Genomic DNA, 18,185 nt, shown 5'->3' on the forward strand with positions numbered 1-18,185 from the left:
GAGGGTCATACTGTATAGTTTTAGTAATATTCAGATTAGATTTTAAAACTTTAACTTTTGTTTCTTTTAAGTTAGTTTATAACATATTAATTTAAAGTTTGTTTTGATTAAAAATTAAAAGTAAAAAAAATATGTTGTTGCATTAACATTTCAAAATTGTATTTATTTATGTAATTGTACATCACCTATTTTATCTGTTTATTCTGCATTTTATATTTTATATTGTTTGATCTGATATTTTATGTCTGGTACAAAACTTTTGTTTTTTTAAATAATAAAATCATTTGTCTATTGTTTATATGAATTTTTATAGAATTATTTTAGAAGTTGTTATTTTTGATATTTTAAGAAAAAATCTCTATTTTTACATCATATTAATATATGTTTTTTAGAGGACAAAATATTGTTCTAAAAACTATTATTTTTTTAAGACTATACCTATATCCTATATTTTAATCACATTTAACTATAAAACCTGTTTTACAGATTGTACAAAAATGGATCGTGGTAGAGGTCGTGGTAGAATATCTAGGCCTAGAGATAATAGAAATGGTAACATTCAGCATAAATCTACCTCTGACCAAAAGGAATCACATTTTTGTGTTAATATTAACAACTAGCTTCTACGCCCCTAGAGGCCTCTAGTGGCACTTTAAATATCTTTTTAAAAAGTAATACGCTACCTATCTATGTTGCGTTCAAGTCTCTACGATACCTGTCTATATTGCGTTCAAGTATCTACGTTAAAAGAATTTCGATTTTTTTTGTGATTTCTCTTAGAAGGGTGGTTGTATCCTCCACCAAAATAGTTATGAACCGTCCCGGGACCTATGAGAAGCTACCCTGTTAAGGAGAACCTGATCGGTTCAGCGATTAGCTAGATCCTTCGGTACAAACATAAAAACACGCAGACAAACAGACAGACATCCTGTTACTTTATTATAAGGATAGTCAGCATAATAATAAAATTAAAAAACACAATTGTGATTTAACTATTTAGAAAGTAGTTTGCAGGTTTCTGGAGAGTGCCTCTGGCTGTCAGAAAGGCAAGGACTGCACCTTCCTTCATCCACCAAAGTAAGTATTGCAACTTTTAACAACATTGTAAGCATGCACAAATTCGCAGATTTTTCCGCGCACATATCTAGGCGTGCGCTCTATGCTACTTAGTTTTTGTAAAGTATGAATGTTGGTGTGCAGTGCAGGGATTCTTAGAGATTAGACAATGGGCGATAAATTGATGTTCAAGTTTATGCTCATCAATGATGTGATACTAAAGAATACCTACCCTTACTTTAGATTAACAATTTGTTGAAAGTTTGAACACTGCCCTTTTTTTTTCTTTCGAATATCTTCATTGCTAACTTATAATTATATTCTATAAGAATATGTTACGATTCCCTATTCATTGTACCTCAACTCGCAAAATGCACTGCCTGTTGGAATTAGACCCTTATTTTAGATAATATCTTTTGGGGTCTATTTTATATTAACATAATCACAATACATATATGGTAGGTAGGGATTGGACATTGGACTGTAAACTACAATGGTACCCAAAGTTTAAAACCCTATTATCTTATTTTTTATTAAAAAAAACTTTGGGTACTTGTATATAATATTGATTGTTTGGTTCCAAAAAAGTGTGTACTAACCTTTCAACCATTAATTTTGATCTACAGATGGAGTGATATTGTTTATTATCAAAGGGATTTACAAGTTGTACATATATCGTCTATTGTCTTATCTTATCCCCTAAAATCCCTGATAATGACAAAGTTTATATATATACGTACAAGCCAGGTTTGAGTAAGGTAATCCATCATAAAAACTTTTTATCTTTGAATAATCTCTTGGTTGTTGATGTGCATATAGTATTGCTGAAAACTCTTGTATTATAATAACATTAGAGTAAAACACTAGAGGGAGAAAGGGTTAAATAACTGTATCTCCCCATCGCAATCGTCTTTTGCAACCTTTCTATTGGGTCAATGAAAATTAACCAATGGTATCGCTTATATTAACACAGCAAAGTAGCAGAAAATAATTTAGAAGCAGACGAAAGAGGTCTTTAAACAATAAAGGGAGGTAGTTGTCTGTATACACATTTATACTATAGATCTGTTAAAATAACAAATGCACTTATTAGGTCAAACTGTTCTTAATTATGAACCATTTTCATATATATACATTTAGTTATATTTAAGAACACTTTGACTTAATTAGAGCATTTCACTACAACCCAACACCCAACTGTACAGAATAATGCGAATATGTAGATTCGTTATATCATAATTTTAATTGTTTTTTGGTCTTTCTAAAAATTTACAATCCGAATCTACAATTAGAATTACGAATTTCGGATTGGGATCGCCAACCCTAGATAAAACCATTTAATTTTTTCTTGTTTATTTGTCTTGTGGCGGCATTATATGAACACTCATCAGTTTTTATCTCTGCAGCCGTTACTTAATATACCAACTTTATCAAGTAAACCATGAAAGACGGAGATAGATGATTTATTACACTAGTCCCCAAAGTTTTATATTAACGTTTTCTTATTCGTTGTCTTAACAACTTTGATGACTTTTAATGGATTTTGATTTATTAAGTTGAGTGTCAAAACGTTTCAACAACTAATTTTAATTTACAGAAGGGGTAATTTTGTGTATCTTCATTGGGGATGTACATCAATTTATCGGCCATTGTCCTTTATCTCTGCATGGAAGGGGACCAACTTTATAACAGATCGGAGAAAGATGCTAGTAAAGAAATGTGAATAGAACTATAATATCTAATACTAGCGGCTACGCCCCTAGAGGCCTCTAGGGGCACTTGAGGAGGAGAGAGTCGAATTTAATAATTCAATTTCTTATTTTAGATTTTAAAAGAAAAAGTAAAAAAAAATTACGTTTGATGTTTGTTTTTCGTTGAACTCTCTTTCTAAAATTGAGAAATTTAAAAAAAATTTAATTTCTCTAGGGAGGGTGGTGGTACCCTCCCCCAAAATAGTTATAAACCTTCCCGGGACATATGAGAATCTACCCTGTTAAGGAGAACCCGATCGGTTCAGCGGTTAGCGAGATCCTTCGGTACAAACACACAAACACACAGACACACAAACATCCTGTTACTTTATTATAAGGATTGTTATAGCTTTAGAGGATTAAGAAATTTAAAATGAAAATAATATACTTAAAAGAAAATTGACCTTGTCTTGTAAGATGAATCACTGAATTTTATTAATCTACTGTTAGTTTTGTTGCTTGGACTAGCGACCACCTCTAGGAGCATTTTAAAAGAGTGGGAGCATAGTTTTAGCTTAAAAGAAAGAGTGAAAAAACATTTAGTTGTTAAAAGAATTAACGGAGATTTTCTTGGGGCATCCTTTTAGTCTGAACCTTCCCTAGACCTATATAAAACTTCCTTGAAAATTGTGAAACAATCTTATAAATATTTCATTCAAACAGATATACATCCTTTTTTAGCATATAGGATTAATGGAACTTTTTTATGCTTTCTACCATATTTTCCTCATTTTTATCCTTTCGTTTTAAAGTTACTAGACAAGAAGAAAGTTTTTATAAGACCCAGAGTTTGTATTAAGATGGAAATATGTCTACAAATCAACTTTAGCTTTTTTTTGTAGCTTTGATTACTCTACAAGTTTATTTGTCTGTTAGTTTGTTATTTGTTGCCCTAAATATTATTTGATTTTTTTCATAGTTTTTTTTCTGTAGCTTAAGATTTCGAAAACCAATAAACCGATTGAGTTCACCATATTTTAAAAGCTTCTTACAGGCCTCTGGAAGGTTTTAGGCTATTTTACATGTTTCCTTACTCCTCCGAATACACAGCTCCTAGATGCTAGGGGCGCAGCCATTAGTGATTATTAATTTGTATGATCAATAGCCTCATTATTACCACGCTATTTACCATGATATACCAAAGACAGAAATCACATAAGAATAAAGGGGGAAGATTGATTTATCTGCCATTGTCCGTTCCTGTATTTAATACTAGCGGCTTCGCTCCTAATTTTTTCTAGGGACGATTTATCTTGATGAGAGGGTTGTTGTACCCTTCCTCATGATACCCTATAAAGGAGAACCATATCGGTTCAGCGGTTAGTAAGATCCTTCAGTACAAACAGGCACACAGACAAACACATAATATACATCCTTTTACTTTAGCTGCTACGCCCCTAGAGGCCTTTAGAAACACGTAGAATTGTTTCTTTTAATCTATTTTAAAATCAGATATTAACCAAAAATATTTTTTTCGCTGATAGATGGTGTTAGTCATGTTTTAGCTAATTGCAAAAATATCCGCAGTGTGGCGTTTTTTTTCTATTTTTGTCGATTTCTCTGGGGAGGGTGGTGGACGTGGTACCCTATCCCAATAAAATTATAAATCTTCCCGGGACCTATGAGAAGCTACCCTGTTAAGGAGAACCAGATTGGTTCAGCGGTTAGCAAGATCCTTTAGTACACAGTCGGCAGACAAACACATGAACTCTTTTACTTTTATATAAGATTTGTGTTATTTTCAGGCCTAATGTAGCGAAGACCATAATAAAGAGAAAGGATCAGATATGTGAAAATTGGATGAAAGGGGAATGCAAGTACGGCGAGAAATGCAGATTTGCCCATGGAGAAAATGATTTAACATCACCGGTATGTGTATAACTATTTATCTATCTATCTATCCATGAAAACCGTGGTTAAACATTCCATCCTTATGTCATTGTCTTTCTGTCTATCCATACTGCCAATTTTCCTTTTATATGTCTACATTAGGTAGGTAATATCTTAAAATTAAAGGAAATATTTGAATGTATATTAGAAATAAAATAAAAACTTTAGGTAAAAATAATGCAATCATTTGGTAGAGATAGAAAATACTCTATTCAATGCTTTGCTGTCAGGTATTGAAACAAGTTTCACCGTTTTTCGCCTGTATTTGTTAATATTTACTGAACAGATATTTTTAAATGCCAAAAAATGTAAGCAAATTCCTATTCCAATAACGTTATCCACTATCTTAGGAAGAATCGAATCCGCTGTACAAAACTACCATGTGTTCTTCTTACCCAGGTATAGTTGTTTGTATTAGAGCTAAGGGCGATTAATTTATATTCCATTATGCATTAGATTTGCAGAGAGCGGTTTTTAAATAGTTACTTTACGTCTATAAGAGAAATAAATGCCGCGACAATAAACAGTTTCACGGCATTTTCGCATTTGAAGTGGCCAAGTTAGAATAAAAATAAATGCATATAATATACATTTTTCTTTTAAATGCATTTATTTTATTCTAACTTGGCCACCTCAAATGCGAAAATGCTTTTAAACTTTTTATTGGCGCGGCATAGACGTAAAGAAACTATTTAAACATCCACCTAAGATAATGCAGGATAAAAATATTTTTCTAATCTTTTATTTTCCCTGTTAGGTGTGATTTTGACATCTATCTCTATCAATATAAAAACTTTCACATTAATGACATCTTCCAAAGGAAGGAGCTAGGGGGATAGGTTAATGGCGCTTTATCTGATCTACGGTTTTTAATCTCCAAAATTTATAAATCTGGCATTTTGCACATGAAAATTTGCACTTGATTAATTTTTTAAAAAAGGACAAATCATATTATATAAAAAAGAAATGTTAGTTGTCTGTAATTTAGATTCGTTAACTACTAAAAACATAAGATTAATTTTGATCCCGAGATTTTTAGGTAATTTTTTGCGCTTCCTTGCACATTTCAATATATTAGGCCCCTAGCTGCTAGAAGGGGGGGGGGGGGGGTTAGGTTGTGCTAAAATTCCTTAAAGGTGTGAGTTTTAAGGCTTAAAAACAGTAGTAGATATTATTCACTAAATATGTGTATTCCTTTCTTATTGAGGAGAACAATATATATTTTTTTGAAGGTAAAATAAATTTTATCGTTCTCCTACTGTTTTTAAGCCTTGAAACTCACACCTTTACGGAATTTTAGCACAACCTACCTCCCCCTTGTAAGCATTTATAAATATTTTTGTTTCAAGATGGTGAGTGTAGTAAGGGTCCCGCCTGCTCTTTTGCCCACAGCGAAGCTGAACTCAGAAAGCTTGACCAAAATGCTATCAACAAAATGAAAAAGGTAACTATTCGCCAAATATCAGAAAACAATTTGTTAGCAGACGAGAAAGGTCACGGAAAAAGGGAGGGAGGTAGTTATCTGTATATACATCTACATGTATTATAGCTGTGTTATTTAAACGTTCAAAATGAAAGGACTACATTCGGTCAAAAAATCTGTATAAATGCATTTTGTTTAAAATTACTTTTGAATAAGACTTAAATTTTGTTGAAGTGTTAAGGAAATGCAATGAGATTTGTTTAATTCTTGATTTTAGTTTGTATCAACTAAGATGTATATAATGACAAAAGCCACAATACAACAATACAAAGGGGGGAGGCGGATGTGCCACTTTTTGAAACCAAAACTAAAAGTCAAAGGAACTCAACTAAAAAAAGAGTTACAGGTCTGAGATTTTGGATGGCAGTTGCTTTATAGGGTTACAATATGGAACAGTGAAGAATCGGCGGCGCATCCGCCGAAAACCGCCGAGAAATTGCAAAAAAAATTCGGCGTCGTTTCTTCACAGTTCCATATTGTACCTCTATAAAGCAACTGCAAATCTCAGACCTGTAACTCTTTTTTTAGTTGAGTTCCTTTGTTGAATTTTAGTTTTGGTTTCAAAAAGTGGCACATCCGCCTCCCCCCTTATAATAAAGGGGGGGGGAAGTTTGTACAGTTATAGGAAATGAAATTCAGTACCAAATTTTGCCCTGGCCGTTTGGGCTTGTTTTTATAGTTATCAACCTAATTCTTTTTGTAAGCGCTCTTATATGATTGGATCTACCTGTAAAACTTTAAAAATTGAATTTTGGGACTTTCCCTTAAAGGGGCTAGTGGAGCAAAAGACCCCCAAACACTAAAATTTTAAGTTCTGAGTCTATTTTCTGAGATATTGAGACGATTTTTTTAATGAAAACACTTTTTAACAAAACCGAACTAAATAGCCAATACAAATTTCATTTTGGGACTTTCCTTCTAGGGGCTAGTGGAGCAAAAGGCCCCCAAAACACTAAAATTTTAAGTTCTGAGCCTATTTTCAGAGATATTGAGACGATTTTTTTAATGCAAACTTTTTTCACAAAACCGAACTAAGTAGCCATTACAAATTTGATTTTGGGACTTTCCCTTAAAGGGGCTAGTGGAGCAAAAGACCCCCCAAACACTAAAATTTTAAGTTCTGAGCCTAATTTCAGAGATATTGAGATGATTTTTTTTTATGAAAACATTTTTCACAAAACCGAACTAAGTAGCCATTACAAATTTCATTTTGGGACTTTCCCTTAAAGGGGCTAGTTGAGCAAAAGACCCCCTAACACTAAAATTAGAGATATTGAGACGATTTTTTTAATGAAAACACTTTTTAACAAAACCGAACTAAGTAGCCAATACAAATTTCATTTTGGGACTTTCCTTCTAGGGGCTAGTGGAGCAAAAGGCCCCCCAAACACTAAAATTTTAAGTTCTGAGCCTATTTTTAGACATATTGAGATGATTTTTTAAAATGAAAATATTTTTAACAAAACGAACTAAGTACCTAGCCATTACAAATTTCATGTTGGGACTTTCCTTCTGGGGGCTAGTTGAGCAAAAGACCCCCAAACACTAAAATTTTAAGTTCTGAGCCTATTTTCAGAGATATTGAGATGATATTTTAATATGAAAATATTTTTAACCAAACCGAAATAAGTAGCCATTACAAATTTCATTTTGGGACTTTCCTTCTAGGGGCTAGTTGAGCAAAAGACCCCCAAACACTAAAATTTAAGTTCTGAGCCTATTTTCAGAGATATTGAGACGATTTTTTTAATGAAAACATTTTTAACAAAACCGAACTAAGTAGCCAATACAAATTTCATTTTGGGACTTTCCTTCTATGGGCTAGTGGAGCAAAAGGCCCCCCAAACACTGAAATTTTAAGTTCTGAGCCTATTTTTAGAGATATTGAGACCATTTTTTTAATAAAAGCATTTTTAACAAAACCGAACTAAGTCGCCATTACAAATTTCATTTTGGGACTTTCCTTCTAGGGAATAGTGGAGCAAAAGACCCCAAAACACTAAAATTTTAAGTTCTGAGCCTACTTTCAGAGATATTGAGATGATTTTTTTAATGAAAACATTTTTAACAAAACCGAACTAAGTAGCCAATACAAATTTCGGATCTACTGCAGTTCATGGTAAAATATTGCTGGTAACGAATGCTTCCTGTTTCCTGGCAATATTGGAAGCTTCCTGGATCTAGCATAACAAGAAATAATTCTGGAGCTACCAATGTTTAACTTTTCTGGTTGCTGGCAATTTATGCATATTCCTGGCCACTGGCATGTTTGAAATATTCCTGTTAAAAAGCAATATTTCCTTTTTTAATTCCCATTTCCCTTTTATTACACTTACCCCACAATTAGAGGTGGCTTTTTTGGCATGTTTGTCTGATGTAGTGGGGGGTGGGAGGGTAGTGGTGTTTCTCGGTACTAATTGGGGGAGTTAGGATAAGGTATAAATTTTGCTTCGTTCTACAACAATTCATAGTAAATTAAAAACCTTAAACTGATCAAATGTAAATAATGAATTAGAGAGAGGTGTGGGGTGAGACAAGACAAATATGATAAATATTCCGTATTTCTGATTTTTATCTACAGTTAATAATAGAACGTTTACGTAGGCGTAAAAAGTAACAATATAAAAGTAGTCAGGAAAAACTTTAAGGGTAATAGGTCCTGGGAAGGTTTTTAACTATTTTAGTTTGATTTGGAAGTCTAAAAAGGGGATGGAATAGAATTTGAAATAAAAATCTCCCGCCATAATCTAATTACCTTCATGGTTTCACTTAAATCAATATCTACCATAAGAGTAAAGCTTTTCTTATCATGGTCTGTATGTCAGTTACGCTACTAGAATTGTTGGTGTTATTCTCTTAAATTTTTTTCTTCAATTTTGAAATATTGGTCCCCCCCCCCCCTAACTAAACCATCAAACCTGGCCGCGGCACTTTTTTATAATTAGGTTATTTTAGGTTACAGGGGCTAGTATTAAGTTTTGCATTCTATAGGCGTTCAAATTGTTGGTTTTACTGTTTGATTTCAGAGCCTCACTTAGAAAAAATTTATTTATTAATTAATATGAAAAAAAAATTACGAATGTTTCTCCCCTCCCCCCTTTTTAATATATTATAAAAATAAACAGGACCGCCGTAATTTTGGCGCGAAAGTGGATATTAAGATAGAAACAGTTAAATTTAAAGATAAAGATCCCACTCTCTTAAATCCTTACCCCACCTCTATTAGGAATGCACATCGATTACTGTCCCTTATTAATTGTTGCTGTTTGTTTACCCCCTAAGAAATTGTGAAAAAGGGTATGGGGTAAAAACTCCTGTAAGCCAGTAATCTTCTGTAATTGCTGGTAACTTGGAAAATTTGCAGATTGCCAGCTAACAGGAACCTAGGATTTAGGGGAATTTGCGTGCTGCTGGATCCAGGAATCTGGTAATATTGTCAGGAACCAGGAAGCATTCGTTACCAGCAATATTTTACCATGAACTGCAGTAGATCCAAAATTTCATTTTGGAACTTTCCTTCCAGGGGCTAGTGGAGCAAAAGACCCCCAAACACTAAAATTTTATCTTCTGATTATTTATTTCAGTTATTTGAAAAAAATTTTCATTAAAAAAATCAGCCATAATATCTTTAAAAATAAGCTTAGAACTTAAAATTTTAGTGTTTGGGGGTCTTTTGCTCCACTAGTCCCTAGAAGGAAAGTCCCAAAATAAAATTTGCAATGGCTACTTAGTTCGGTTTTGTTAAAAATATTTTCATTTAGAAAAATCATCTCAATATCTCTAAAAATAGGCTCAGAACTTAAAATTTTAGTGTTTGGGGGCCTTTTGCTCCACTAGTCCCTAGAAGGAAAGTCCCAAAATGAAATTTGTAATGGCTACTTAGTTTGGTTTCTTTAAAAATATTTTTATTAAAAAAATCGTCTCAATATCTCTAAAAATAGGCTCAGAACTTAAAATTTCAGTGTTTGGGGGGCCTTTTGCTCCACTAGTCCCTAGAAGGAAAGTCCCAAAATAAAATCTGTAATGGTTCCTTAATTCGGTTTTGTTAAAAATGTTTTCATTAAAAAAATCATCTCATATCTCTAAAAATAGGCTCAGAACTTAAAATTTCAGTGTTTGGGGGGCCTTTTGCTCAACTAGTCCCTAGAAGGAAAGTCCCAAAATAAAATCTGTAATGGTTCCTTAATTCGGTTTTGTTAGAAATGTTTTCATTAAAAAAATCATCACATATCTCTAAAAATAGGCCCAGAACTTAAAATTTCAGTGTTTGGGGGGCCTTTTGCTCCACTAGTCCCTTGAAGGAAAGTCCCAAAATAAAATCTGTAATGGTTCCTTAATTCGGTTTTGTTAAAAATGTTTTCATTAAAAAAATCATCTCATATCTCAAAAAATAGGCTCAGAACTTAAAATTTTAGTGTTTGGGGGGTCTTTTGCTCAACTAGCCCCTAGAAGGAAAGTCCCAAAATGAAATTTGTAATGACTACTTAGTTCGGTTTTGTTAAAAATATTTTCATTTTAAAAAATCATCTCAATGTCTCTAAAAATAGGCTCAGAACTTAAAATTTTAGTGTTTGGGGGTCTTTTGCTCAACTAGCCCCCAGAAGGAAAGTCCCAACATGAAATTTGTAATGGCTAGGTACTTAGTTCGTTTTGTTAAAAATATTTTCATTTTAAAAAATCATCTCAATATGTCTAAAAATAGGCTCAGAACTTAATGTTTTCATTAAAAAAATCATCTCATATCTCAAAAAATAGGCTCAGAACTTAAAATTTTAGTGTTTGGGGGGTCTTTTGCTCAACTAGCCCCTAGAAGGAAAGTCCCAAAATGAAATTTGTAATGGCTACTTAGTTTGGTTTTGTGAAAAAAGTTTTCATAAAAAAAATCATCTCAATATCTCTGAAAATAAGCTCAGACCTTAAAATTTTAGTGTTTGGGGGGCCTTTTGCTCCACTAGCCCCTAGAAGGAAAGTCCCAAAATGAAATTTGTATTGGCTATTTAGTTCGGTTTTGTTAAAAAGTGTTTTCATTAAAAAAATCGTCACAATATCTCTGAAAATAGGCTCAGAACTTAAAATTTTAGTGTTAGGGGGTCTTTTGCTCCACTAGCCCCTTTAAGGGAAAGTCCCAAAATTCAAGTTTTAAAGTTTTACAGGTAGATCCAATCATATAAGAGCGCTTACAAAAAGAATTAGGTTGATAACTATAAAAACAAGCCCAAACGGCCAGGGCAAAATTTGGTACTGAATTTCATTTCCTATAACTGTACAAACTTCCCCCCCCCTTATTTTCCAGTATGAATCGAAACCGATTAATGTTCGCTGAATTAGAACCGGTTCTCAGCCATACCTTTGGCTTTAATTGGTTTTAATCTTAAAATTTTTCATTTCAATATCCATCCACGGAAAGCGGTCTATAAAACGATGCAATAATAGTTATTTCTCGCATCGTAGAAATAACGTTATCGTATTGTATTATAAACAGATTTCCGCAGATATAAAATGTACAATTATAAGATTAAAACCAGTTTTTTTAGCCCCGAGATGCTTAAGGCTAAAAAACCTGGTTTTAATCTTATGATTGTACAATATTTTTATATTTGTAGAAAACTGGATATAATACGACGCTAGACATCATTTTTTCGTATGGATGAGAACCGGATCTAATCCACCGGATACTTATCAGTTTTGAATGAATACGAGAAATAACTATTATCTTATGTTGCAGATGAAAACCTGTAAGAACATTCTGGAGAAAGGTTTTTGTCAGCATCAATCCGAATGCCACTTCAACCATGATGTTCAGAACCAAAATAACCAGAATTCACAGGTAGGACTTGATTCTTTAGTTTATAATTCTACTAGCGGCTGCGCCCCTAGCATCTAGGGGATCTATATTCAAAGGGATATGGAAGGGCAGAAAAAATAGCCTAAAACCCTACCTAGTGTTATTAATAAAATAAATTAGCATAAAACCATCTAAGGACCTATAAGAAGCTAAGCATAGGTTTTAGATTAGTTATTTATCGCTTTGTATTTTAGACAGCTTTCCTCGGATATTAAAACGAAAAACTGTAAGATTAAAACCAGTTTTGTTATCCCTAAGGGCCCGGGTTAAAAAAACTGGTATTTATTTTTATTTTGATATTCGTAGAAAAGTGTTTTTAAGAGGATGCTATACATGATTTTTCAGAAAGGTGAGAACCGGTTTTAATCGGTTTCGACCAAAGCCATACTAGAAAAAAAATATGGGCGTTTTGTGTTGTTTTTTATGCTTGTACATGAAAGGGCAGTAATCTTCTTTCATCCCAAAATGGCATTAGCTTTCATGAAAATAAATCCATGAAGCGTGTGCTTCCTCTGGTGGCTATACAAAAGTGTGTCGTCACACTCCAGAAGTCATAAGTCCAAACTCTAAGTCCAAAACTATGGTTTATCAAAAATGAAAATTAACCTTTTCCAGTTTCACTCTCAGCAGTTCATGCAGCAGCTGCAGCAGCCAAGCATGAATGCATTCCAGGGATTACCTAACAATATACCTCAGCTAACATTCAACTGTGTATCCTTGGAGGTAAGACTTACTCAAGCATCCAGTCCGTCAGTCTGACGGTCATGCTAAAAAAGACAAATATAGTAAGTTTTTATGGTCACTGAACATCTTCTCTATTACATCATATTATGTTTTATTTATGCTTCGCTTATAGATGTTTGTAATATATTTTTGTTTATATTAGGGTTGGGCCGGATAGTTTTTTTGACCGGATACTTGATTCCGGATATCCGGCTTATTTATAATGCCGTATATCCGGTATCAGTCCGGATATCTGGGTATCCGGCATAATAAATCAGCGGGATATCAGGTATATGGATAGTTTCAATATCTGGTATACGGCCGGATATCCGGGTATCGGGAATTAGAAATCAGCCGGATATCAGGTATTTGGATAATCTCAATATCCGGTATCCTGCCGGATATTGAAAATGACCGGATATCCGGCCCAACCCTAGTAAACATATACACTAGCAGAAAGTAAGTAAATAACCATAATTTGAGAAGCACCAACTGGCAAATTCTCATTTCCCAACTTCTTTTTTGACAAGTCAGGCTCAAACTTTGTGTCAGAAAAACCTTTCAAAATTATCCTAGAGATAGGTCTCATGAAGAAAAATATTAACTCACAAATTCTACTGCTATTTACTGTCAGATTTTAAGACGATGTTTATAGACAATCTGGAGTGCCTGTCTGTATATCCGCAACAAATAAATGTCTATTTTTACAGTAGGTTTTTTCCTATTTCTAGCTCCTGCGGGGCAATCATAAACATTCATCTGTAAAAATCCTTGTTTAGAATATGATATCCATGTATTCTGGTGACGGTAGCTCCCAACTCAGAACTACAATGTGCAAAACATTTATGGAGGAGAAAAAATGCTCGGTGAGTGTTAAGGTTATAATAAAATACCCCATTTACGATAAATCGATGTACATCACCAGTAATGATAAACAAAATTATCCCCTCTGTAGATCCAAATTATTGGTTTAAACGATGGGATACTGCTAGTTTGGACAATCAAGGTTTGATATAATCAAGTTTTAATGTTAACGAGTGAGAACATAAAATTAATAAAACTTTGGGTACCAGTTTAAAATGTCCCCTCAATATCAACAAGTTAAGCTACAAAAGCTATGATTTCACTCAATAAAAAATGACTGAAATACTATTTTTTTGTTAAAACAATTTAAAAGGGATAGTTTCAAGTCCATTTAATAAGCTTGATTGCAAGCATAAGTTACAAGAATACCATTAAAATATATAATTTTATATTACAATAAATAGCAATCAAATAGGCACCACCAAAACAGTCATCATGCTGTTTTTTGTGAAAACAGGACAGTCATATAAGTTGCGTATATCCAAAAAATATGATTTTCAAGTCTTGATATTTTCAAACTATCTGTTAAAAAATTGAAAATCTTTCAAATATATGTCATATAGATGTACCTAGTAATGAACAGAAAAAAATATGCAGTTCACTAAATTCAAGTTTAAATGCACTTCGTGCAACTACCCCTTTAGAATGACTAACCAAATTCTTGGTTTATTTCAAAAGTGTACATTTAGTTCTATTAATAGTTTTTTTTGTAAAAGTACTTCCAACATGTAATTTAACAACGTAATTACAAATCAATTAGAAATAAATTCTTATAAATGTCAATTATACCTTTCATTGTACTTAAATAACATTTAATCTACAATATCCAACAACTAATGGCTGGCTGCATCCAGGGATGCGGAGCCGTTTGATTTTTGGTCCGGCTCCGCGGAGCCGACTCTGAAAATAACGGCTCAAAAAAAAATTTGCCAAGACTATTTTTGAATTTTGAAGGTTTTAAAAGTTCAATTTTTGATAAAAATGAACTTGAAAAACTTAAAAGGGGCATTTGCACACGACACAATAAAGTTATCAAATTATAATTAGATCTCTTTTTTTTAGCTAACCCGGATCCGGAGCCGTATTTTAACCGGATATACGGTTTAAAACTATCCGGATACCTGATATCCTGCTGATTTATAATGCCGGATATTCATTTATCCGGTAATTTTCCGGATACCGGGCAATTTTCAATATCCGGCATTAGAAATCAGCCGGATATCCGGTGTCCGGCCAAAAAATAATCCAGCCCAACCCTAGTGTATTTATTGTTTTAGTTTGGAGAAAGATGTAGACATGCGCACAAAATATCAGAAATGATCATGATACCAGAAAAGGATCCAGGAAACAAGGTGAAAACTTATCTATAATACATACCTAGTAGAACGATGTCTGTCTGTCTGTTTGTTTGTAGCGAAGGATCTCGCTAACCGCTGAACCGATCGGGTTCTCTTTAATAGGGTAGTTTCTCATAGGTCTCGGGAAGGTTTTTAACTATATTGGCGGAGACTGCCACCACCCTCCCAAAAGAAATCACAAAAAGATCGAGAGAAAAAAAATTTTAACCTAGAGACTTGAACGCAAAATAGAAATTATTAGAAAATTTAAAGTACCACTAGAGGCCTCTAGAAGCGTAGCCGCTAGTATATTTAAAAAACAACAACTTTTGTGTACCTTAGGAGCGCAGTAATAACAAGCTAATGGATTTATTATTACTAGGATCTTACACCAGATTATCATGTACTCTAATAAAGTGAAAATCGTTGCTGGCTAAAATAACAATAACCCCCCATACACCCCCTTTACCCCATCCCATCCCCTCCTACTTGATGAACTGGTCAATACATTATGTCCATGTTAGCAATATATATTGACGAAAAATTTTCTCCTGTCATAATATCAACATAAAAAAGAAAAAAATGTACTGCAAAAAAAGACAAAATTTGTAAACTCTGTATAATTCCAACAAGTAATATACACAGACAGACAGACAAATTGACTTTTTTGTTGTTGAAAAATTTTGCATCTAAAATTCTTAAAAACTGGAACACTTGGGAAATTAAAAGTTTCAAATTCTTTGTTATTGTGTTCTGTAATTGGTCAGGGATAGGTTTTCACTTGAGAAAAGAAAGATAATGTAAAATAGAAAATTGCATGAAGCCATTTGATTGTTTGCGTTAGAGACTCCCCTTTCGACAACTGCTTAACTTCCATGTTTCTGATATCAAATCTATATTTTTATATATTCTTTCTTAAAAATACAGTAAATTGTGGTGAATCCTAAAATGGTGGGTCCGGCTCTCTGGCATATCTCAATTTTGGCGAACTTAAAATTTTGCAACGCCTTAGTAGAAACAAAATTAATTTATATTTAGAATATATACATTCTGTATTAAAAAGCAATTAAAATTATCAAGAAATTTAATTTTGTATAACAAAAATATCAATTTGATTTTAAAAATTAGCGATGACATCGCAGACAACTTCGTATGAAACTAATGTAAAAATTCGAGTTACTTCTAGGATGTCATGACACTTTTTTTTAGTAGCGAAGCTACTCTATTTCCAAAATATCCATCTATACTTAACTTTGTCATAAATGGAGTAGGGGAAAGGTGATTTTCTCAGCTACTATTCAAGATAGACACCTGAAACTTCTTGACACCATTCATATAATCATTTTTGAAAACAATGGCAGTTGTAGGTAGCTTTACCCCTTCCGTTTTTGAGTGGGGAGGAGGGGGACGGGCATTGAACGCTTCCTTTAACCTTTTATATCATCTTCTATTACAGCAAGAAGGTTGTGTGCATATTCCCTGGTTGTTAAAAAATTTCCGACCGTAAGTCGTTACCTTGATAAAACAAACAAATAAACTATTAGGAAACCATTGTTCTAGAGTTCCTCAGATGTTTTCTATCTAATTTTATGTGTGAGAGTCCACATCTCCATCCTTGGGGTTACAGGATGCGAACAAACAAGGCAGGATCATGCAGGTGAAGAACAAAAATATTTTTTTTTACTTAAACAAAGCTTTTTACATTACCAATATATTAAAAGATCCTATAGTAGTCCATATCAATTTAAAATATAGGGTTTAAAGTCATTTTCAGGTTTTGGGTATGACCTGCATAAAACTTTAAATGGCTCCTATGAAAGCACTTTTAGACTAAGATAATTTTATTTTTAAACTCCAAGCTTAAACTAACATGTTAACATGACATATTAAAATGTCATAAAAATCTGCCGCTATTTTCCCACCAACCGCTAACTGCAGTGGCAGACAGCTTCCAAGTACACCACTGAAGTTTATATTTTGAGAATTCTAATACAAAATAAACTTTTTTTTTGGAAAAATTGCTCTTCTACCCTCAAAAATAAAGAAAACTACAGCAGCTTAAAATCTTTAAAAAGGGCCTAACAAGGATGACAACATCCATAAGTAGCGTGGCACAAAAATCGTGGATGAGAATACATACAAATAGAATGAAAGAGTAATCTTTAAAATCAAGAAAAGATTCACTGGAAAAAATAAACACAAAACCTTATTTTATTTTCTATAATGATTGACATACCAACGGCCAAAGTAAATTATATGCTGGATTTAATTTAGATATCAATAACTAAAAAAGATTTGAAAATCGGACCATAAACACCAATGTTATGGTGAAAAATTTGAAAAATACAAATATAGCCTAAAACCTGCTAAAAAGCAGTCCGACCGCTATGAATGTGTTAAAGTTAATTATGCTCGTTAGTGTTGGGAATGTTGACAAAAAGTTTCAGCCTTCTATCTGTCATAGGAGCCGAGAAAATCACGTTCCCCCCACTTTGTCTCCAACCGAAATACGGACATTTTGAATTATAGAGTAGCTTCGATACTAAAGTAAAAGGGTAGGAAATACAGAAATTCTTTATAAAACAAACACTCTTTAAGACAGACTAAAAGACATTTTAAATTATAGAGTAAATTGCAAACAAATAAAAGATTCATTTTTCAGCTCAATTTGTTCCTGCAAACATTTTAAAAAAAGCCTTTCTATAATTTTGATCGGTCCCCCCGCCCGTACGTCCGTCCATACGAATTAGAAAGTGTAGCAACTCTACCAAGAAAGTCTGTACGTTCATTTAACCCTTAACGGTCGGAGAGGGGGGGGGGGCGTTGAACGCCCCCCCATACGGTTTTTTCTATCTCATTTTCTGTGTGTGAAAGATAAAGAGCCCATACTGCTTGACTTTTTAAGTGTGGGTATGACACATAACTGAGAGTTGGAATTTTTTGAATATCTCCATCCTGGCGGGCACAGGATGCCAGCAAACCTGGCAGAGTCATCCAGGTAAAGAACAAAAATATTTTTTTTAATTAAACAAAGCATTTTATCTTACCAAAATACTAAAATATCCTTTAGTAGTACATCCTCATATTAAATACAGGTGTTCAAGTCAATTTCAGGTTCCAGGTATGATCCTGCAGGTCCTGATCCTCCAGGTCTCCAGAAATCTTTAAAAGGCTCCTGTGGCCGCAATTTTTGACTTATAGACTTCAAACTTTAAACTTAAGCTTTTCTTACATGT

The 18,185-nt window shown here is 33.3% G+C and overlaps 1 protein-coding gene across 6 annotated transcripts in view; it reads left to right on the forward strand.

Moving 5' to 3' along the window:
* The first annotated feature begins 485 nt into the window (after nucleotides 1-485).
* Nucleotides 486-18,185, forward strand: part of LOC145334062 (uncharacterized) — a 104,601-nt gene continuing 86,901 nt past the window's right edge. For all 6 annotated transcript variants that reach the window (XM_080179339.1, XM_080179340.1, XM_080179343.1 and 3 more), the window contains exons 1-9: nucleotides 486-585; nucleotides 999-1,077; nucleotides 4,553-4,676; nucleotides 5,048-5,096; nucleotides 6,047-6,141; nucleotides 11,906-12,007; nucleotides 12,641-12,748; nucleotides 13,528-13,614; nucleotides 14,890-14,964. In XM_080179339.1, coding sequence (XP_080035465.1) covers nucleotides 498-585; nucleotides 999-1,077; nucleotides 4,553-4,676; nucleotides 5,048-5,096; nucleotides 6,047-6,141; nucleotides 11,906-12,007; nucleotides 12,641-12,748; nucleotides 13,528-13,614; nucleotides 14,890-14,964 — 807 coding nt within the window. In that variant the 5' untranslated portion in view covers nucleotides 486-497. The remainder of the gene's footprint in view (nucleotides 586-998; nucleotides 1,078-4,552; nucleotides 4,677-5,047; nucleotides 5,097-6,046; nucleotides 6,142-11,905; nucleotides 12,008-12,640; nucleotides 12,749-13,527; nucleotides 13,615-14,889; nucleotides 14,965-18,185) is intronic.

This window comes from Acartia tonsa, chromosome 12, assembly GCF_053477335.1.
Source record: "Acartia tonsa isolate MP-2025a chromosome 12, ASM5347733v1, whole genome shotgun sequence".
Taxonomy (NCBI): Eukaryota; Metazoa; Arthropoda; class Copepoda; order Calanoida; family Acartiidae; genus Acartia; species Acartia tonsa.